The sequence below is a fragment of the Zonotrichia leucophrys genome, chromosome 1, assembly GCF_028769735.1.
Source record: "Zonotrichia leucophrys gambelii isolate GWCS_2022_RI chromosome 1, RI_Zleu_2.0, whole genome shotgun sequence".
In the NCBI taxonomy this organism is placed as follows: Eukaryota; Metazoa; Chordata; class Aves; order Passeriformes; family Passerellidae; genus Zonotrichia; species Zonotrichia leucophrys.
In genome coordinates this window covers 17,056,990-17,077,620 of record NC_088169.1, presented here as the reverse complement: position 1 = coordinate 17,077,620, position 20,631 = coordinate 17,056,990, and the positions used below count along the sequence as shown (strand labels likewise).

General features: G+C 43.8%; 1 protein-coding gene across 3 annotated transcripts in view; it reads left to right on the top strand.

Moving 5' to 3' along the window:
• Positions 1-20,631, top strand: part of NHS (NHS actin remodeling regulator) — a 249,543-nt gene that overhangs the window by 215,347 nt on the left and 13,565 nt on the right. For 2 of the 3 annotated variants that reach the window (XM_064707885.1, XM_064707902.1), the window contains exons 2-4: positions 7,528-7,680; positions 9,894-10,027; positions 18,825-18,887. In XM_064707885.1, coding sequence (XP_064563955.1) covers positions 7,528-7,680; positions 9,894-10,027; positions 18,825-18,887 — 350 coding nt within the window. The remainder of the gene's footprint in view (positions 1-7,527; positions 7,681-9,893; positions 10,028-18,824; positions 18,888-20,631) is intronic. The other variant, XM_064707893.1, reaches the window with a different exon arrangement.

Below are 20,631 nucleotides of genomic sequence, written 5' to 3'. Positions count from 1 at the left end.
TTGGGTCTTTTTCTCATGGATCATGACAGCAATCTGAACTGAATATTAAATTAATATTCCTGCAGAATAATTGACCTGACTGCAGCCTGAAGCTTGCCAGGCAGGACTGCCATGTTGTCTGCCTTTTACCATTACCCTGCTGGGCACTCTTGGAGGCTGTGTAAAGCATAGACCTGAGAACAGGAATAAAAGGAAAGGAAGAAATTGCTGGCTAGAGAAACTTCACAGGAATGGAGGCTTGAACATATAAAGCACTCTGTATTTCTAAGAGGTTATTGTCTGTCCTGCAGCGACAGCTTTGAAATACTTTGAAATACGAAGTTCCATTCTGGCCGCTGTAACATATTTGACAGAGTTAGAAAAAGAAGTTTAAATTATGTTCAAACACCACCAGCAGTGATTGAAAGCAGCAAAGCCAAGAATGGGATTAGCATGTGGTACTCTTCACATAAGTGCATATTGCTTAACAGCCTAATCTTCTTACGTGTCTAAGAACCACACGCCTCCCAGCCCTCTTGAATTATGTCTGTTGTGCCAGTCAACCAAACATCAGGTAAATGCAAAATTCAGGGATCTGCTCATGGAAATGACATCCAAATCATATGCTTTCCAGTATCTTAATCTCTCCTGCTACCTGAACGACAAATATGGGGTTTTGCCCACTTGCCCTTTTTTCTCCTGAATAGCTGTTTTTCCATGTGTAGCATAATGCAAGGCAGAAAAATGCCACAGGGATGTGCTAAGACACTGTGATTGAAACATGAGAGGTTTCACTGTATTGGCAGGAAATAAAACAATACAAAGAGCATAAAAGATTGTAGTCTTTCTCAACAGATTCTGCTGTCAGTGAGGTTTCTGCCTTTTTGCTTGAGTTTGAAAAATTTGCTAAATTGTCTGTCCATGAGTGCAGAATGGAATAATAATTGTACTCATGCTGTTGCCCACATGTAGCTAAAGACTTAACTTGTTTTGTCATGTCTCCCCTCCTGTTTTTCTGGAGGGCAGCTGCAGCCTGCACAGACACAGTGGCACTGGCTTTGATTTGCATGTGCCAGTGCCAGTGGCAGGGCAGATGTGGTGATCCAGGCTTCAGGTCCAGACCGGTTGCCCAAACCATCTCTTGGGGTCTGTGTCACTGGAGCTTTCCACTCACATCCATCCTGAACTCAGGCTGCTCAACACAAAAACTCTTCAGAAATATTCTGGATTTCTGCCCTGATAAAAGCAATAAGAAATAATGATGCACAAGGCTATTACAAACTGTGCTTTCCAGCACAGGCTCCCAGAGAGAAGTAGCCAAGGAGCAAACCATCTAAAGTGGGTCATCAGCCACCCATGGCCCTGTGACAGTGGGCACTGTGAAGACTGAAAGGGAAATGTCTGCCCTCAAAGGCATCCTCACAAATGATAGAATACACCAGGAAAACAGGAACAAAAGATGTGGCCAAGGATGGGGGCACCCTATCCAGACCCTGAACAAATCCCAAAGACGTACTTGGTTGGTGAGGACACAAGGGTTTGGCATGCTGTTTTTTCTTTCATTGAGTTGAGCATCTCTTGTCTCACATGAGAGATGTGCTTGGAAAGCTCTGTGAAGACCTGCCTCATTTCTCACCTGTCCCAGGGAAGAGAAGGACTGTCCCACAGACAGCTTCCCAGGGAAGAGATGGACTGGGAAGCACAGGCAGGGTCCTCAGCAGCCTCTACAGTGCCAAGGAACCAGAGTGTCTGTCACATTCCCATCATCCGATGTCCCTGCCCCAGCAAAAGAGAAACCCATCGCTGTCAGGTGTTGCTCTGGCACTGACTTGGTGGGGAAGGAGCATGGCATCCTGCCCCTGCCAGGGTGACCAGGGTTCCCAAGGGCACTGGGCTATGTCCCAGTTTCTAGCTGCAGTCATTGGGTACTTTTTTCTAGAGTTATGAGGGAAATTGTGTGCATACCCATGCTTGCAGGTGTAGTCACTGAAGTTATGGTAAGGTTGCCATTGTTCAGCTGGGTGCTGGATAAGCTGACAAGCCAGTAGTGTTATTTGCAATGAACAGCAGCCCCACCAACACACTCCCTTTGCATGGGCATCTTTCAATTGTTAATGAAGATGGGACAGGAAAGTAGCTCATCCAAATAGTACTCACAGTTCCTGTTGGTGGGGTTTGCCAGTGGCAAATAGGGAAATGTCTGCATATATGCATGGCTGGGAGGGAACACAATTGTTGAAAACAGAATGATTGTCCCACCTTTAAGGAGTTCCAGACTCCAGTGTCCCTGCTGGGTAAGCCTGGCACCCTCTTTGCTATCACTGGGAAGTGGCAGCTGCAGAGGGAGCTGCTTTGCAAATACTGAGCTTGCTGATGGATGTGGGACACGAACAGCAAAGAAGCAACTCTAGATTTTTACCAGTGTTGTAGGCTTAAACCCCCTGAGTGCTCCAGTGGTTACAAGAGTACATTGGGGGAAGTGTACATTCGGGACATACAGGGCTGGCTATAAATAAAATTCACATCACACTCAGCACTTGCCTCAATGAAACATTTATGCACTAAATTGCATGATGAAGTTGGATGTGCTGCCAGGCTGCCTAGTTTTTGAGATAATCTGGTCTTGCTCAGAATTAATTTTCTTGCAATGTTTTGCACACAAACGCAGCAGGCAGTAGCTCACTGCTGACCTGGGCAGTAGCTGAGGAAGAGGCCGATCACATTGAATTCTGCTGCTGCTGGCATAGGCCTATTTCTGCAAAGCTGGATGAACATCCAGCTTCCTTATGACATTGAATCACACAAGAAAACCTCACAATTTTTACATGAAGCAGCTAGAAAAAATGGCATATGCTAAAATGACAGGTCAACCACCTTAATGCTGGAGAAGAAGTGCTTTCCTAAGCAGAGCCTGGCATGGGGCTGCTGGCCACAGCAACCTTTGGGTGCATCCTGCACCCCTGCAGCAGGGTGTGCAAAGAGGTTTTACTAAGTGCCCGGCCCCAGCACCTCTGCCTCCTGCAAAGGGCTTGGCTCATTACAGTCTCTCTTAAGCATAACTGGGCTCTGGAGTAGGCTTATTCACTAGTCTGATCCTTTTTAATTTTGGGTTTTGTGTTTTGGAACCTGGATACTTTAAGAAGGATTCGGCAGCTGCCAGTTCAGTTTTGCCTGTGCAGAATTCAGGGCTGACAGCTCTGGGTGCTGGCCCTTCACATGTAGGCAACCTCCTTGCTCTCTGCTCCAATTCCCTCCAGGCTGCACACTTCTTCACACCTTACAACAAATCTTGTTTTCTCTCTGAACCAGGAAATATAGGAAATTATCTTTTTTTCTTTCTTCCCCTGACAGATAATAGCAACTATAATACACACAGAAATAATAGAAAGTTGAGAAACAGAAGGGTCTGGGAAGGGGGGAGGCAAGTGTCTGTAGAAGCAGACGGAGTTGTGGGGGGAAACCCCTGCATCTATCAAATAAATAGAGCAGAAATCTTTCTTGCTTGGCCTTTGTGGTGTTATTATTAGAACAAACACGCCTGAGTGCACTAAAGCCGCACAACCTTCAAGCATCCACATCCAGCTCTGCTATGGCAGGATCCTTTTTCTGCTTGGCAAAAAGAGGGAGAGAATGAGAGGACGTGAAGATGAGAAAGGTCTGTACATTATAAATATGATCAACTTCAATAAAACAGCTATATGGAAATCTTCAAAAATCTTCTTGAGAAGAGCCATTAGTGTATATCTGTTTGACATTGGTTGTTAGGAAACCAGCCAGTGTTAATGGATCCCCAGAATGGAATAGAAAATCCATTTAAATGGTCTCTTGTCATTTTGTCATCCCACAAGACAAAAAAAAACCCAACAAAACAATTATTTTAACTCAGGAATGAAATGTAGTGATAGTTTATGTAATTCACTTTGTATAGTCTAAATTGATCGAAGCACACACTAAAAATATGTTAACAAACTATATCTGATGCCTGAAATGTAGCATTTCCTATCTCTGTATTGGTTTTTTTCTCATTCAGTGTGATGTCCAGCTGTTAATCATTTAAAGACTGTGGCTTTACAGTTTCTATATTGCTTTATTTATTGTGCATGTTATGATGATGCTGAGGGGCTACAGCCACGCGCAGGCTCGGCGTTGTAAAAACAGCCTGCAGTGTAAAACACTGAGTGAAGGAAGTGCTGGCTGAAAGAGATACCTTATCCTCATTTCACAGAACAGAGATATAGGGAGCCTTACTATTTAATGCCAGCTCCTAGCAAAAGCATATGGTAAAGCTTTGACTGCACATTTCTTCTAGATCTCAGCCCAGTGGTCTTTGTTTGCTGAATTACCACAGGGGTGGCTTTTTTCTTTTAGTGGAAGTAAGAGATTCAGTCCTGTGAAGAAAATTAGATGTTCAGTAGTCCTTAAAGCTCACAGTCCACTCCTGTGGTTGCATCCTCTGGCTTCAGCTCCCAGCAATGGTGCCCAGCTCCCAGGGGCAATCAGTGAGGGCTAGGCAAAATGTCATTGCAGAAGAACAAGCAATGTGCAAAGGACAGGGAGGGACATGCAAAGGACAATGTGCAAGCAATGAAATGGAAGCGGGTCCTTTTTTATGGCAGGCTTTTACTCACTGGTTAGCTTTTTCCCTCTTACTTCTTTCCAGGAGATTTTTTCAGAGTTTTGCTGCTCTGAGGTTGGGATGCTGTTCTACAAACATTCAGACTAACTGCATTCATTGTGAGTTTATACTTACTTACTTATCCTTGGGCCAGCATTGTCCTCCACCCTACCCAGTGCTGCTCCCTCCCTCTGAGCTTCTTCCCCACTGCAGGCTGGGAACATTCATCCCCTTGCAGCTTTTTCTGCAAGCACGTTTCTATTCTGGACCTCCTAGAAAATCCACTCCAACTTTGGAGTGTTTTAAAGGACTGGTTAGTTCAGTGAGTATTGTGCAGTATTTCTGTTTTCTTGGTGTCAGGGGGGTATATTCCCTGTTACCATGAATCAGAGCTCCTTCAGGGAAAGGTGAGAAGACATGGATGGGTGCTGGCTGGGGCCATAGCACAGGGCACTGTAAGCTTCTTAATGCTCTATCATTTGAAGATAAGCAATGTATTTGTGGTTTTTCTCCTGGGACAGCACTCTGCACAGCTCTGCTGGCTAAGGGAGACTTGTTGGGTGGCTAAGGGGTTATGCTATTTCATCTGTCAACAGCAATGTGTGTCTGCAACAGTAGGTGTGTAGCACAGCTTGCATGAACTTGGTTTCATTTTTAAGTCTCACACAAAGTATATTAACCCAATTCCCACTCCTATTTGTAAAACACTGTTGCCAAGACCGAAAGAGCTTTCTACAAGCTAAATTTTGCAGCAAAATCTATTTTAGTCTGATGAAATGTCTTAAAATTTCGTAAGTAGGTAAAACTTTCCACTCACTTACTGATATTCATCACAGACAACTACCAGCACTTCAGTCTAGACAGATTTTTCTGGGAGTAGGAAGGAACTGCTTGTGCCTGCCTTTTCATGAGCCTCCAGGGTACATTGTGTGATCAGGAATATCACATGCCCTAGGCAATACAAAGAATGGGTGGGGTATCATTACTACTGCGTACAAATTTTTGTCTTGAGCTGAGATTCCCAAGGAGGAAGTGTGGCTCAGAACAGGATCAGGGCCTTTGTGGCTCATACCTTGTATGCAAAACAGACATAGTGCTTTGTTACCTTCAAGGGGTAAAGGAGATATAAAATCAGCTCCTGTGAGTGAGGCATTTTCCCTACTGCAGTGGTAACAGACAGACAAGCCATCAAAAGCTCTGCCTGCAATTTGGCAACATTATGTTTTTGCAATGTCAAAAATTTAATTAGTAAATCCTCATGATGAACAAGCACTGACAGGTTGCCATCATTCATCCTACTACCTTCCTCCTCTATAATTTTTTCTCCCCCCTGTGCCATTCCTTGCACTGACACCATGCCAGTCGCATGGAGCAGCACTAAAAACGTGCTGAAAAATGACTGAAACCCCACCTGCAAAAATCCACTGATAAGCAAAGCAAGACTCCCTACCAGACAGAGAGTTTGGGGTCCCTTCATTTTTGCTGAACCTCTGAGAACCTGAACTTCAGCAGGTCTGTTCATCATACCATACCACCACCGCCATCATGGCACCTACAAATTTTGGTGAACTGCTGGGGTTTTTTCTAATCAAAGAAACTGATAGTCTCTCATTATCCCACATGTGGCAGCATGGTTCCTAGGTTTCTCCTTTATTCTTCTCCAACTGTACTTTCCCAGTTCTTTTTCCACACAGAGCACAGCTATGCCTTCAGGCTGAGTGAATATTGTTTTGCATTGAAGAAAGGCACAAAACAAGATCAAAGCATCTCCACCAAAGAGCCATCCTCTGCCATGGTGCACTGTCTACCCCTCAAAAAAGCAGGAAAGTAGATGAGACCCTCAGGTATGGGAAGGAGGGTAGTGCATGGCCAGCGGGGATACCAGTGCGAGGCACACTGGTTCTCTGGCTGCTGACTGGGAAGGAAGCCCAGGAGGCACCTCCTGTGCCCGAGGGTGCCTGTGGCACACTGTGCTGTCCTGTGAGCACAGCAGCTGCAGCAGCTCCTTGGCATTGGACTGGAGCCTGTCTGTATCAGTGCCTGTGGCAGAAGGAACAAGCCCAGTGCTACCCCTGAGGATGTGCCACCTGCTCTGCTGTGTTACGTGGGCTCAGGATGAGCCTGCTCCCTGCTCCTGGCTGGGGCAGAGTGCTGGCATCTCCCATGGCCCTCCACTCCTGCTTTAGCCCTTGGAAAAATATCTGCTATGTACCCTGAGGCTGGGAGTAGTCCATGGGACTCCCATGAGTCCCAGCACTCCTGAGAAAATATCTCGAACTTTTAGTGGACTTGATTAATGTAATTTTCAGAGGCAGACTTCTGGGATTTCTCTTTGGAGGAACTGAAGTGTTCCTGTCCCTCAGAAGTCCCTGTCTGTTAAAGAAACCTCTTTTGATAGGTGACAGTCAGTCTCCCAGCAGGGCAAGCAGTTAATCTCAGTTGTTATGCCCCAGCAGGCAGTGAACTAGCAACCTGTGTCAGAAACTAGTTGTGTGTAACATGATGTAGTGAAAGAGCACATTGGCAAGAGAATGAGTAAATGGGAGACCTATTCCTCCCACTGCCTTTGCTCAAAATGTCACTGTGGAAAGACTGCATAGCTTCTTTGCATTTTTGTTTTGCTACCTATAAAATTATTATCTCTTTGTCCATTTATATAAGAAACTGATATAGTATCATTTCACTTGCTTGCCTCCATAGAGCCATTTGCAATCTGGTAAAAGGGCATTGCCTAAAGGCTAACTGGTATAACATGATGTGGAAACACAGAGAAGATAATGTTTGCTGCTATTTTATTGAGAGTGAAGGTGCTGTAACAGACCCAGTGCCTATTCTTGACAATACAGTTCCAAGCAAAAACCTTTCCTTTTTAGCTAGGTTGATGGAAGAGAGACTGGAAGTCTTATGTTGCACTCTATTTTTTTATCCTACAGCTGTCTCCAACCTTGATGCAGAGAGCAAACTGAGTGTCTATTACCGAGCACCTTGGCATCAGCAAAGAAACATCTTCCTCCCCTCCAGCAGGCCGCCGTGCGTGGAGGAGCTGCACCGCCACGCCAAGCAGCACCTGCGAGCCCTGCGCAGAGGTGGGTGCTCCCCCTGCTCCAGATCCCCACAAACACCTCTCCAGGCTCCATCCAGGCAGCAGGGGGATGCTCCCCCTGCTCCAGATCCTCACAAACACCTCTCCAGGCTCCACTCCAGGCAGCAAAGAATGCTCAGGCACAGGCACACAGAACTGTGGACACTCATCTACATTGGGACTTAGGTGCTCCTGCTAAGAAATCACAGAACTGTTAGAATCACTGGATGGTTTGGGTTTGAAGGGACCTTAAAGATTATCTAGTCCCAACCCCCTCACAAGGGCTGAAACAGGAGCCCAGTGGTATCAGTCTCCACAAAAACTGGGCTGTCTGCTCAGGGTTTCCAAGCATGATACTGGAGGATGCCTGTGCCCTTCAAGAGTGGCAGCTGAAAGTCAGGTGACAGATATCCTGGATGGCTTGGAAGGGTTGGGCACGTCTCCCCTTCCCAGGCTAGGGAACATCTTCTTACATCACCTAACAAACTGCAGATCGGTGGTCTCAAAGCAATACAGAGAGGAAGCAGGAGCAACAGGGTCATAACCAGGCTCCTGGATTCCTGCCATAAAGAGAATTTACTAGATGCAAACATCTGGATGGTCCTACAACAGCACATTAAGGGGAAGGCAAAAGATGGGGAAAGGCCAGTTTTCACTGGGAACCTAACCAAGGGAAAATTATTACCAGGACATAAGACAAAGTAGGCAAACAAGCCTGTCTTTCTCCTGTGCCATAAGGAGGGACAAAACCCATGCAGGTCACACTTAAAATATCCAGCAGCAGCCTTCTGTCTTGAAGTGTTTTGCACCAACAGCTCTAATTGCCTTGCTCATTTATTACTGTTCTTAGCTTATAGTAATAATCGATTACTTAGAACTGCAGAGCATCTGTTAGCTGGATAAGATGTTCCAATTAATCACGACATTTGACTGTCTCTGCACTGCACTATGTCTTCATGGCATGGCAGAGAGTGATACAGCCAAATTGCAGCCACAGTAGTGCTGGAATAGAGAAGTCCTTTTCTGTTCTCAGCAGCTCTGCTTTGCAGTTGTCCCAGAGCCAGGCTGATCTTTGCCTGCCATCTTGTGGGCAGGAGAAATCCTGACAGCATCATGTGAAGGCAGCTCCAGAAAATGTCCTATCATTTTAAAGTTACAAATCTTTGTTTTGGCAGTTTCCCATTCTCCACAATTTATGGGGCAGCTGTGCAGATTCAGCAGACACCTTGTCATGTGCTGCTGTATCTTATTTTCCATGCATACATGAGGATGAAATTTTAGTCTGAAATTTATTCTAAACATGTTTATTGTGTCTCAACTCTCTTTTCTATCAGAACTTCATTATCTCTTTATCTGTTTAATCAGGAGCAATTAAAAATGAAATTTTAGGTCAGAAAATAACTATGCTGGCAGCAAACATTGTTGACTGGACCACAGCTAGTGGAGCAGGTGAATATGTAATCTCCTTTCAGCAGCACTCCATGCAAACAGCAACTATCTGTCACCTAAAATTAGAGATGGGAAGTCCATGAGTCCATTCTCCTATTCACTTGGAAAGTTCCAGAGACTTGGGACTGATGCTGGAAGAGGACTGAATATTGTGAGCCCATGCTGAAGGAAGACTTCTGTGCACCTAGGGTGGATAAAGATCTTGACCTTCCCAGGATGATCTCCTTCTTGCTGGAACCTGAGCATTACCACTGCAACAACCTTCATGTTGTCAAGCCAATGCTCAGGACCTAACACTGCCATGCAGCCAGGGAATAAAATCCCACCTGGAGCTGTGCTTCTGGTTTTTCCCCTAAGAGTGGGGAAAGTTTATATGGGTAGGATGCAGGCATAGTTATTGCATCTCAACATTTCAAGGCAATAGGAGCTGCAGGCTCCTGATAGAAATCAGGCCTTGGGTCTCAAGTGCCTAGAAGAGAGCTCCATTGTCTCTTGGGATAAATGGTGTAAATCTCATTTGGGGGCAATTCAGCTGCAGTGCATATGCTGAGGTGCCCTGTATGGGCATTGCTCTTCTGGGCACACAGATGACCACTAAGTGCTCCTCCCCTTCAGCTGCAACAGGGATGACTTGTATCACTCACTGGGGAAGAACCTTTGTCTTTGGAGTCCATTGTCCTGTACCTGTCTCTGTTGTGCTGTTAGTAGAGATATTTGTATGTTTTTAACACTTGGAAAGACTTGTGTCTTCTTTCTCATCCAAAACAGAACATCGAAGCCGAGGTGATAACAGAGAGCAGAAAGTCCAAGGCCCCATTGCTGTGGTGGCTCCCCCCTTTCCTCCCTTCCCTGCCATCTGCAGCCAAAAGAAGCAAGCGATAAAGGACCGGCATTTCCTACCAGTAAGTCTTTCACTACAGCTACCACATACAAATACCTTTTTGGCATGGTGGGACCCAGGTGTGGCAGTGCTTCACAAGTGCCCCCTCCCCAAGCTGATGCAGTACAATAGAGCTGGCCTTAAAGACTGTCAAAGCAGTACAGAGAGGAAGCAGGAGCAACAAGCTCATAACCAGGCTCCTGGATTCCTGCCATGAAGAGAATTTACTAGATGCAAACATCTGGATGGTCCTACAACAGCACATTAAGGGGAAGGCAAAACCCCAGGGTGGCAGTTTCCAATCAGAAACCTCTTCTTTTTTACCCATGGCCAGCACACAAATGCTCTCATTCACACTTTCCTTCACAAGTCCTCCGAATTCAGCACTCAGGCTGTAGAGGTAGCACTTTTAGGACCCTCCCAGAATTTCAGAAAGTGCTGTAATTTCAGCCCTCGAATTAGCATTGCCACGAGCAAAGAGTTCAAGGGCTTTTGAGTGCCAGCTTGAGGCTTGTGTTTGTGCAGGAGGTTCAGGACCATGACCCCAGCTACAAAAAGCCACACTTTTCATAGTCCTGTTTGGCAATGTTCATCTCCATGCAGTTTTTCAGATGTTTCATGTCTCACACATGTCCTTACAACCAGCCAAGCAGGAACTCCAGCTGAAGATCTGGTCCTGTATATCCGTGCTCACTTCTCACTGCTGCATTGATTTGAAATCAAGTTAGTATTGACAATATGGTATTTATCACTCTTAAAAGAAACATGCTAGATTGACAGCTTTAATTCTGATTAGGTCCATAATTCCCACTGGCTTCAGCTGGACTTTGGTATTTTTGTGGCTCTGGGTGTTTTACCCACAGAAGTGCCATAGTAGCTAATTTTGCCCTGTACTAAGAGCCATTGCATTATTTAAAAGGTGTAGGTCAGACCTGGACTTGGCTTTTAAGTGAAGTGTTTGTTTAATGCCAGCTCTAGGTCAGGTTGTGATAGGTCTGCTCTGCATCTGCCAGGTCGGGAACACTGGCATCTCAAGAGATGCTACACCTGTGAGTACATTATAAGCTCAGTGATGATTCAGTCACCACACTGAATCATCATTTACTTAAAAATCCAAGTGCATTCATCCTAATCCATTGTATTAATCATATTTAAAATACTATAATGCTAAAGCACTCACAGTGTAAAAGACACAGTGTAAACGAGTCACACCTGCCCAGGGACCAAAATATCAGCCAATCAGTCCATAAGAAAAGTTCTGTTTCTCATTTAAAAAGCATGAAATACATAATAAGATTTGCATTAGTTTGACTGCTTCAGCTTTTTGGCTGCTTACCTGGTTAATTTTGAGGACAGCACCACCATCACTGCAGGCTTTGAACAGGTTAAGTTTGCAGGCCTTATGATTCAACTTTAAGGAGATATCCTGATGGTAAAGGACAGCACAGAAGAGTGTTTGAAGACAGAAAGAAGAAACAAGATTACTTGTTTCTTCTTGATAAGTCATCATCAGAGCTAGTGCTGTGGTAGGGTCACTGAAAGGTAAAGGGAAGGTGATGCCATGTTAAGGATCAGAACTAGTTACAGATGATAGTTTGGACAGGCTATTGAACATAAAGCTCTCTTAGTATCAGATGGGGAATGAGGCATCTCTTTTGAAATTGCATACACAGTGCTCAAAGGCCTGAATCTCTGCTGTGTTTGGAAAACAACCAGTGCATTTTATACATTACTTCCATCTGTGGAGCAGAAAATAATAACAACTAGTGAGCAACTCTCTGAGCCCTGTATTAGTTGACAAAATTAAGTCATGCTGAATGCAGATGTCTTGGCTATATGTGAAAGTCCACCTTTTTCTTTTCAAGAAGGAAAACATTAAACTTTGTGCCCACCCATATCAGACCTCCTTTTGGAAGCTGACCAGGTTCAGTGTTCCCCTAAGGAGAAGCAAACAAGAGCTCTTGGAGGGCTGTTGTTCTGTTGATTTCAAGGCATCTGGCAATGTTCTGCTCTGGAAATTGCGAAAACACAGCACACAGAGTACTTCAAAGTGCCTTGACCAATTTCTGAGAAAACCCCTCGTAAATGGGGCAACTTAAAAATTGAAAGAGAATAAGGCAAGATGAAGCTGCACACAAATGTTCTGTCTGGCAGAGATTAATCAGAGATTGTTACAAGACACTGCAACAGTGAATAGCTAATTGATATTGTTCCATCCTTCATGATATAATGATACCATTACAAGAAAAAGTTGAGGATGCTGTAATTGGCTAGCTTGCTCTTTTTGGCATAAGCTTTTTTTTGATCGACATCTGCAAGACTTTATCTGCTTCAGGGACTGCCAGTAATGTTTGATATCTGATTCCAGTTGATGGTATCAGCAAGTCATCCAGGAACTAAAAATGCTAAATCCACAAGAATTTGTATTCATGGCACAGCAGTATGGTGTGTATTCCACTCTTCTGATGCATTGGGAAGGTGCTGAAGGGAGCAATACTACACAACCAAAAGAGCCCCTTTTAGTGTTTCTTTTAATTAGGAAAGGGATCAACAAGAAGCTGGGAAATTTTTGAAAGTTACAGGGTCTGACTTTTCCCAACTGGCTATCTAAGTTAAATGCATGTATTAAGAGACTCAAATAAGAAACTTGATTTTGAGGAATGTTCATATTACCACTGTGAGACCTGTGGGAACTACCACTACTGAAAGTTACTGAGAAAACAGGTCACTTAAATCTGAGTCAAGGTTCCCTATGCGTTTACCTTTTGGCTGCTGCTACCAATTAGGTGGCTATGAGCTCTTGCAAAGATCTTGCATATTGTATACTAAAACTAGAGAAAATCAATCACAACAGATGAAGATTCACTTTTAATCACAGCTCTGTTCACAGGGAGAAAGATGCCAAAGTCCCATAAATTCTGAGAAAGGACAAATGAATTCAAGGTCAAAGCAAGTAATGCCAATATAAATGAGTCTGGAAAGACGTTTTGGACTGTTCCATCACAGGATCGTTTTGTTGTGGAGAAAGAGTACTAGAAATGGAATAGGCTCTTTCATGTCTACTCTTGTTACAGGAAATGCCCTGATTGACTGATGAAATGTCCACTTAGCCCAAAGGCCAGAAGGGGATCCTTCAGGACAGAGTATAAGAACAGGGCATGGTTTATGTTGTTTACTGTCCCATGATTTAGCCTTCCAGTTTCATACAGAAACTGGTTACAGAGTCAAACACAGCCACCACAGAACCTCACAGAACCTCTCTGAGTTGACTGTGAGACTTGTTTAATCTAATTTTTTAGCAAATTTACACCTTCAGCCTCAACAGCATCCTGGTACAATGACTTTAAAAATCTGTTTGAAAATCCAGCTTTTGTTTGTTTCAAACCCAGCATCTCATAATTTGTTCATATCCCTTCTGGTTCTCAGACTATGATAAACAGTGAGCATTGCTTTCTCATTCCCTTTCTCCATGCTCCTCATGGTTTTGCACACATGACTTAACTTTCCTATCCATTCCAGTCATTCATTTTTAAAGCTGAAAAATTGGCATACTTAGTCTCTCTCTACACTAAAGAAACATAGAACCAAACATATTTAAAAGTATAATTCATTCAGGCATTTTTGCCAATGAAGAAGAAAAACTCAAATTAAACCAAAAATAATCTGAGGAGAGTATGAGAAAGTTATGGACTTGCTAAAATGAGGAAAATATTTCTTACACATGTTCCCATGACAACCCTGCCTGTAGCACTGCTGAGGCCAGTCACTGAGTGTGAAGACGCTGTGTCATTCCAACTGCATTTTAGACCTCTTTTTAATTTTTTCTGCATTTCTTCTTTCTTGGGTTTCCCCAAGTCCAGCCAGCAAGGCTCTGAAATTTCTGTATTCCAGTTCAGAGTGTTATGGGACCACACTGTCTCAATCCCCACGTGGCACAGCTATTACAATAAAACCAAGGAGATGGAGCAAGGAATTCAGTATTTGGAAATCTACACTCACAATTGCACAAATTTCAGGGTCAGTTTATTCATAATTATAATCTGAGCAGGAATCTAAGGGACGAGAAGCAGGAGGTTTTTTTCCAGACAGGGTTTCTCTGTCCCTGATGCCTCAGCTAGAGCAAATAATGCATTGGGAAATTTTATTCCATTTCCTTGCCATTTCAAAAATATTCCCTGTGGTCTGCTTTAGGATGCTTTGTTTACAGCAAAGGGAAGGAAGCACAACTGAATTTACTAATTTTCACGGAGTTTTCTACTGAAGCCAGATGAAACCTCAGTAAGAAACAACTGAGTTAAGGGACAGGCATGAGTTGGGCTCTGCACTTTCTGTGTGCAAATCCTGCCTGAAGCTGTTAGAAATAAAACCTACCTGACTTTATTCATCAGACAAATCTTGTATAGCACCATTTGTGCAATGAGCCTAATAACTACTACCTGTATTGTGGGATGTTTATTTTGTACCTCTGTCTGCTGAAATGCCATGTGTGGTATGACTTCTGTCATGAAACATGTCTCAGTTTTGTCTTTACCTTGTCAAAACACCGGAGCCACACATTAATTGTTAAAGGATTGTCAGTGCTTTAGCTGATCACATTTGTGATGCTCCAAAAGAAAAGAAAACACCCACAAGCAGATAAGAACTTGAGGAGAGTGAAACATACAGAAATATAAGCATTGGGAGCAGGCAGGTGAGCAGGGTTGTGATTTGCAGCAAAAATAGCACTGCCAGAAATACTCCCATTATTTTCTCTTCAGCATCAATTGACTGTATAAGAAAGCTGCAGTATAGTTATGAATTTCTAATTAAGTAGTCAACTGTGCTCTGAAAATACTGGAAAGCTGGTAGCCTTTCATTAGTGTTTCTTCTCCTTTCTCTAGACCTTCTGGTTTTTCTATCATGTAAATAAATACCATTTTCCTTAACTCCTGTGAGTTAAGGAAGCAGCAAGCTCTCCCTTTCACAGGCAGAGAGAGGGATACACAGAGTTCAACCAGATCTCCAGGAGTCAGTACTGTACCCATGTGAATGTGGGATTGAACACTATTCATTCACACTTATTCTACATGTTGCCTTTTCAGTGCATGAATGACTGTTCTTAAATGAGATGTCAGGATGTGCTGTACACCTTATTTCTGTGCTTCCACACGGTGACAGCAAATTGTATGTATGTTCTGTTTGCTGGAGACAACAGAATATATAATGCTTGCAAATGCTGAAGCAACATACTGATGCTCTGCTTGGGTGAATACCACCCACTATATTCATAAGGTTATCCTGGGAGGGAAACTTCCCCCACCCACTGCAACAGAAGCCTGAAGTTAGAAATAATATTGATCCCTTATACTTTTTGTTAGCTGCAGCTTTTAGGCAGCAGGAGTCAGAAATAATCATCTGGAGAACAGCACTGTGCAGCAGCATGCACCAGCCACCTCCTGCCCTCACCAGGCTGTGCCAGCCCTGTGCTGCTGGGGGCTGTGACTCTGCCTCCTAAATCTCTTGTGAGATAACAGCTTGCCTGTCTCATCAAACACAGCTGAGGGGGAAGGAATCAGCGCAGCCATGTCTAAATTCAACAAACATGTTGAGGATAAACGCTCTTGATGAGGCTTTAGCATTCTCCATCTTTAATTAACTGAGGAAAAATTGTTTATTTATTCTTGGGTTTATGTTTTCCCTATCACCACTGCATTGTGTTCCATAAGCCCTGTGCACGAACTTTGAAATCCCAGAATCTCCTGTAAGGTAATTACTATAGGTAAGGCAGGCTAGGTACATGATGTAACACAAATGATGCTTCTTGAACCAGTATTTCCTATATGTTGAAAATGCTGAACAATGTCTCAGTATGTCTCAGAGCTTGGGGGGATGGAAAAGAGAAGAGGGGCAGAAGTGGCATTTTTGTCCTGCAATTGACCCATTCATTTCTTTCTCCAGATCCCAGCTCTGGGACAATAAATGGGGCGGACTCATAACTTGCCAGGCTGGCAAGTTTTTCGACTGCTGATTTGCTTCTTTGTCGCTGTCCTGATGAAATTTTAAGGTTTTAATTAATTAAAATGGTTAATGATGAGTCCTGCCTTACATATGTGCTAGTAATGCTCTTCCTAAAATCAGGGTGTGAGTATTCAGGGGTGCTTCCTCTCAGCCCAAGTTAAGTGCTGAAGGAAGGTGAGCTGAATTGCTCCTCAGCAAAGCCACTATCTCTTTCTCTACAGGGGAAGCTCTGTTGACCAGTCAGACTTGGACATCTGGGTATTTTGTTGTAGCACACAGAAACCAAAGACTCTCACACTGAAGTGACACAGAGCACTGAGGAATCAGGTCACGTGCATATGCAACAAGATTTTTACTGCAAGGCAGTTTCACGAGCACAATAGCACCTCTGCAAGTGAGGTTGATGGGATAGCTCAGGAAATAAAAATGCTCACATATGTCAGTGACAAATCCCTATTGAAGCAATTATGCACCAGTTTAGTTTCAAAGCAATCTTAGCCCATTAAAGAAAAATGCACACTTAAAAGTATTCTGGTTTTGTATTTAACAGAATAATTATCACTGTTTCTGTTTGCCAAGCACACCCACACAAAAGAAATTCACTTTTAAAACTGCCTAACTTCAGATTTGCCCATCAGACCAGAACAGCCTTGGGTTTATAATAATAATTTCTTGCTTAATTATGTGTTTACTCAGGACATTTAGAGATATTCTGGTTTCCTGAGTGAATAAGAACTTTTGAAAAGCAGCAGCTCACTCCCTCCCCCAGCATGGAGGTGTTGAAATGCTGAGGCTGCTGCTCTGTGCCAGCATGCCTCAGCTGCCCCGTGACAGGCACCACATGGGAACAGGTACTAAGTGACCTCAGGACCCCTTGGCAAGGCACTGGTAGGAACACCTTCCTCAGGAGCACAACTGTGACAGCAGAAACTGAAATTCTGCTGGTCTCCTTCATTTTTTGTCCTATCTCTAATGATAAGAATTTACTTAGGAAGTTTGTCCTGCCATGCTTAAGCAGGGACCTGAGCCTCTGGCACATCAAAGGACGGCTGTAGGTATGTGGAACCAGACCAGGTGTTTTCTCAGAGGCAGCTGGCAGAGTGGCACATGGTGAGGCAGGGAAGTGCTGCACTGATGGACAGACAGATGGGACAGACAGATACCATACCAAGCAAGCCATACCTTGCTTGTCTGACTGTAGCCCACACTGCTATCTCTGAGAGCAAAGTTGAGGTCCTGCTGTTGCTCTCATGGACAGGTTTGCCCCTGGGTGGTTTTGCATGTACCTGTGCTTGAAGCTCAGGGCAGGAGGTCCCTCCTGTCCTTTTCTCTTTGTGCTCTGACAATCACAAGCCATGGGATATTGCAAAGATTTTCAAATCCTGAACTCTTGTCACCTCAGCTGCATTAGTCTCCCTGTCCTGACCCTCCCACAGATCCTCTAGCACATTCCATGAGGAAGCTGAATTTCCAACATCCTGGTACCTGCAGTCAGTCTGCTTACAGCAGGTGTCTGGAAACTTGGTCAGAGGAACATCCTTGGGTATCTAAGGAGTAAGGAGACTGAAATTGTTGATGTATTCAGTATCTCACAGCCCACTCTCTGCATGAACAGAGAGGCTGCTCCTGAGATAAGGACTTTTTCCAGCTTGGGAGAAGTGGTTTTCCACTGGCCTGGGCAAAAACTAAGCTGCTGTAAATGTTCACTGGGAACAGCTCTCTTTTGATTTCCCCCACTCTGGTCTCCTGTAAGCCTTATGGACAGCTCATCTGGAGGCTTCCCATGGGCACACAGAACTGGGGAAAAGCAGGAGATGTTGCGTATCTAGGAAGAGAGTAGGACAAGGTGCAGGATTACGCCTTTTGAGACTCACTACAACTTTTTGTCTTGAGAGGAGACCATATAATACAAAGTCTTTCAAGGTCAGGTTTCTTCATCTGTCACAGTAGTGTTGATAATGATTGAAAATGACTAGGAGGAAAAACACTGGTAGAATTATCTGGCGTTATTAGTCTAACTAATGCATGGAGAAATAATAACCCCTACCAAGAAACATGTTCCAGAGTTGTCAACAGATCTGTTTTAACTTTTTTTTTTTGTTTCCTATTTCAAAAGAAGTCAGTTGTCCTTCACTCCTTAATTTTGAAAACTGGACATTGCCACAAACAAACCAGAGTTTCTGATAGAAGAGGATTTTGGAGGTGTAGGGATTCACCAAGACCCAGGATGTTGTGGCCATTGCTATTTGTCCTTTCAAGTTACAAAAAGGGACCAAAAGCCAATTGGTTGTTGTCACCTTGCCACAATGAATGCAAACTTAGAGAAATAGTGGTATCATCAGAAACACACAGCAATCAATGTATTTGATAAATTACCATCAGCATCATTATTTATATCCATTTGTTTTAAAATTAAGAAAAAAATGGAAAAAAAAATCCCTTACATTATGAAAAAAATTCAATTTATAATGTAATTGGATATGTATCTTCCACTGCTTCAGCTCCAGGCAGAACACAGTTTGAGTTACCCAATCAATACAAGGCATTCTTGGGACAATTCAAGCATGTCTGTACAAGGAGGCTGAACCAATTTCACTGCAGTTTTGTCTAATTCAAGTAAGCAAAACCAGTACAGACTTCACAGGGATCCAAACCAATCTGTTGTGGGACATAAACCCATCAATAGGAAACAGAGTGAAAATCTCTGCTCATTTTGGTTCTGATGCTAATTTATCCAGACAAAATTTATGTGCTTTTACAAGAATTGTTTTGTGTATGTTTTTAATTTTAATTTTATTTTTTTTCACATTTCACATTTATAGTTTAACAGCACCCGTTCGCCCTCCCCAATTGAGTGTTGCCACATGACCCCCTGGAGTAGAAAGGTACTGGAAAAACAAGCAATCCTCAATTAACAGCCCTGTCTCACTCTTCTCCCTTCCAGATCCTAACCCTTCCTCTTGCTTGCTTTTCACTTGCTAACTTTACTGTGCTAAAAGAGGCCATTTCTGTTTTTCTCATGTCAGTAAGACACAATAATAACTTTTTTTCCCCCGTTCTGTCATTCTTCACACCTTGGATAGGTTCCAGGAGCTCAAGGCCACAAAGCTGCCTCCCCCTATCACCTCCTTTAAAAAGCCTGAACTCAGACAGACTCAATAGCGTTAGCAATTGCATTTAATTCCCTTGCCATGTTTTGCAACTGCCCCTTTTTTTTCCTAAACGGTAGGAAATGGTTTGGACAATGCCACACCAACAGCAGGTATTTATTCTCTGGCCATTTGGTGATGCCACAGCTTGGAGAGCAGGAGTTCTGGCAGCCAGGGTCACTCTGCCTGCTTTGTCCAGCACTTCTTTGTCACCCAGGGAAGGATGAATTCGGCAACAAATGCAGAGTGTGTGTGTGTGTGTGTGTGTGTGTGTGTGTGTGTGTGTGTGTCCATGTGCCTCTGCGTGTGTGCAAGGGTGGGTTTTTTGCATGCATGCATCAAACTTAGGGCGGGGGGGGGGGGAGTTACCTAGGAAACAAAGTCTTTTGTGCTTGAAGTTTATATGAGCTATTCACGTCTGCCTGCCGGGAATCGGCACAAAAGCTGCAGGCAGAAAGAAGGCTGCAATGTTTGACTGAAATCCTACGTGGGAAAAGAGGGTTTTCTGCGGGCGGGGGAAGAGGAAACCTGTGTTGTCCTGGGCCTGGGGGTGCTGCAGGAGGTGACACTGACCAGGTAAGTAAGTGCCTCCGACAGTTTAAACAGCAGCTGCAGAGTTAAGGTCTTTAATGCTTTTGGGGCCGGGACGTAAATGCTGTTTGGCAAGCCTGAGATGGTTAATTCCCTCAGGATTTGTGAGGAGCCTGGGCGGAGGAATGGCCAAAGTACAATGGCAGAAAGGGCATGATCCTGCAGTGTTCAACACCCACCTGCTCAGGGCTCTGCCATGGCAATGCAGAGCAGCATTTTATTTTTGCCCTGTTTGCTACCGAAACTAAAACTGGCAAATAAAGTGTAAACAGCAGGCATGAAGGAGGGAAGGCTGGTAGTTAAGCAGCTGGGCATTCAAGACTGAAGAGAAAGCGTGTCTGAAAGGGATTGCACTTCATTTTTAAAAAATAAGAGGCAGACAGATGTCCTGAGCTGGCCAAACAGTTGTCACAGCTTACAGAAGAATGTCTTAATGGAAGAAGGGAGGGAAATTAGGCAGAAGAAGGTAAAGGTAAGTTTTCTCCCCTCCATCCCTTCCAAACAAAACAGAAACTTTTTTTTTTTTTTGCAAACAAAGAGAATCTCCCCCCAACCCAAGCTGGCAGCTAGCACCATACAAAAATGCACTTGCTTTATTTCTCTTTGCAAGACAGGGTACTGGGGGATTTGCTGTTTCTTCCAAAAAAAACCAAACCGTCTGTGTTTCTTTCATGCTCTTTAATTTTCTATTTCTTCATCTTCGTCATCTACTACTTCTTGTAATATGCTATAAAAATATGCATGGTTTCTAAATAATTTTTAATTTCTCCTGGTGGTGGATACTCTTTTCTTTGGTTGTTATCTCCCTGTCCCAGCACTGTCAACACCTGCCACTTCCACCACACAACTGCTGGGTGGCTGTACTATGGTCTGCTCTTGGTCTGTGTTT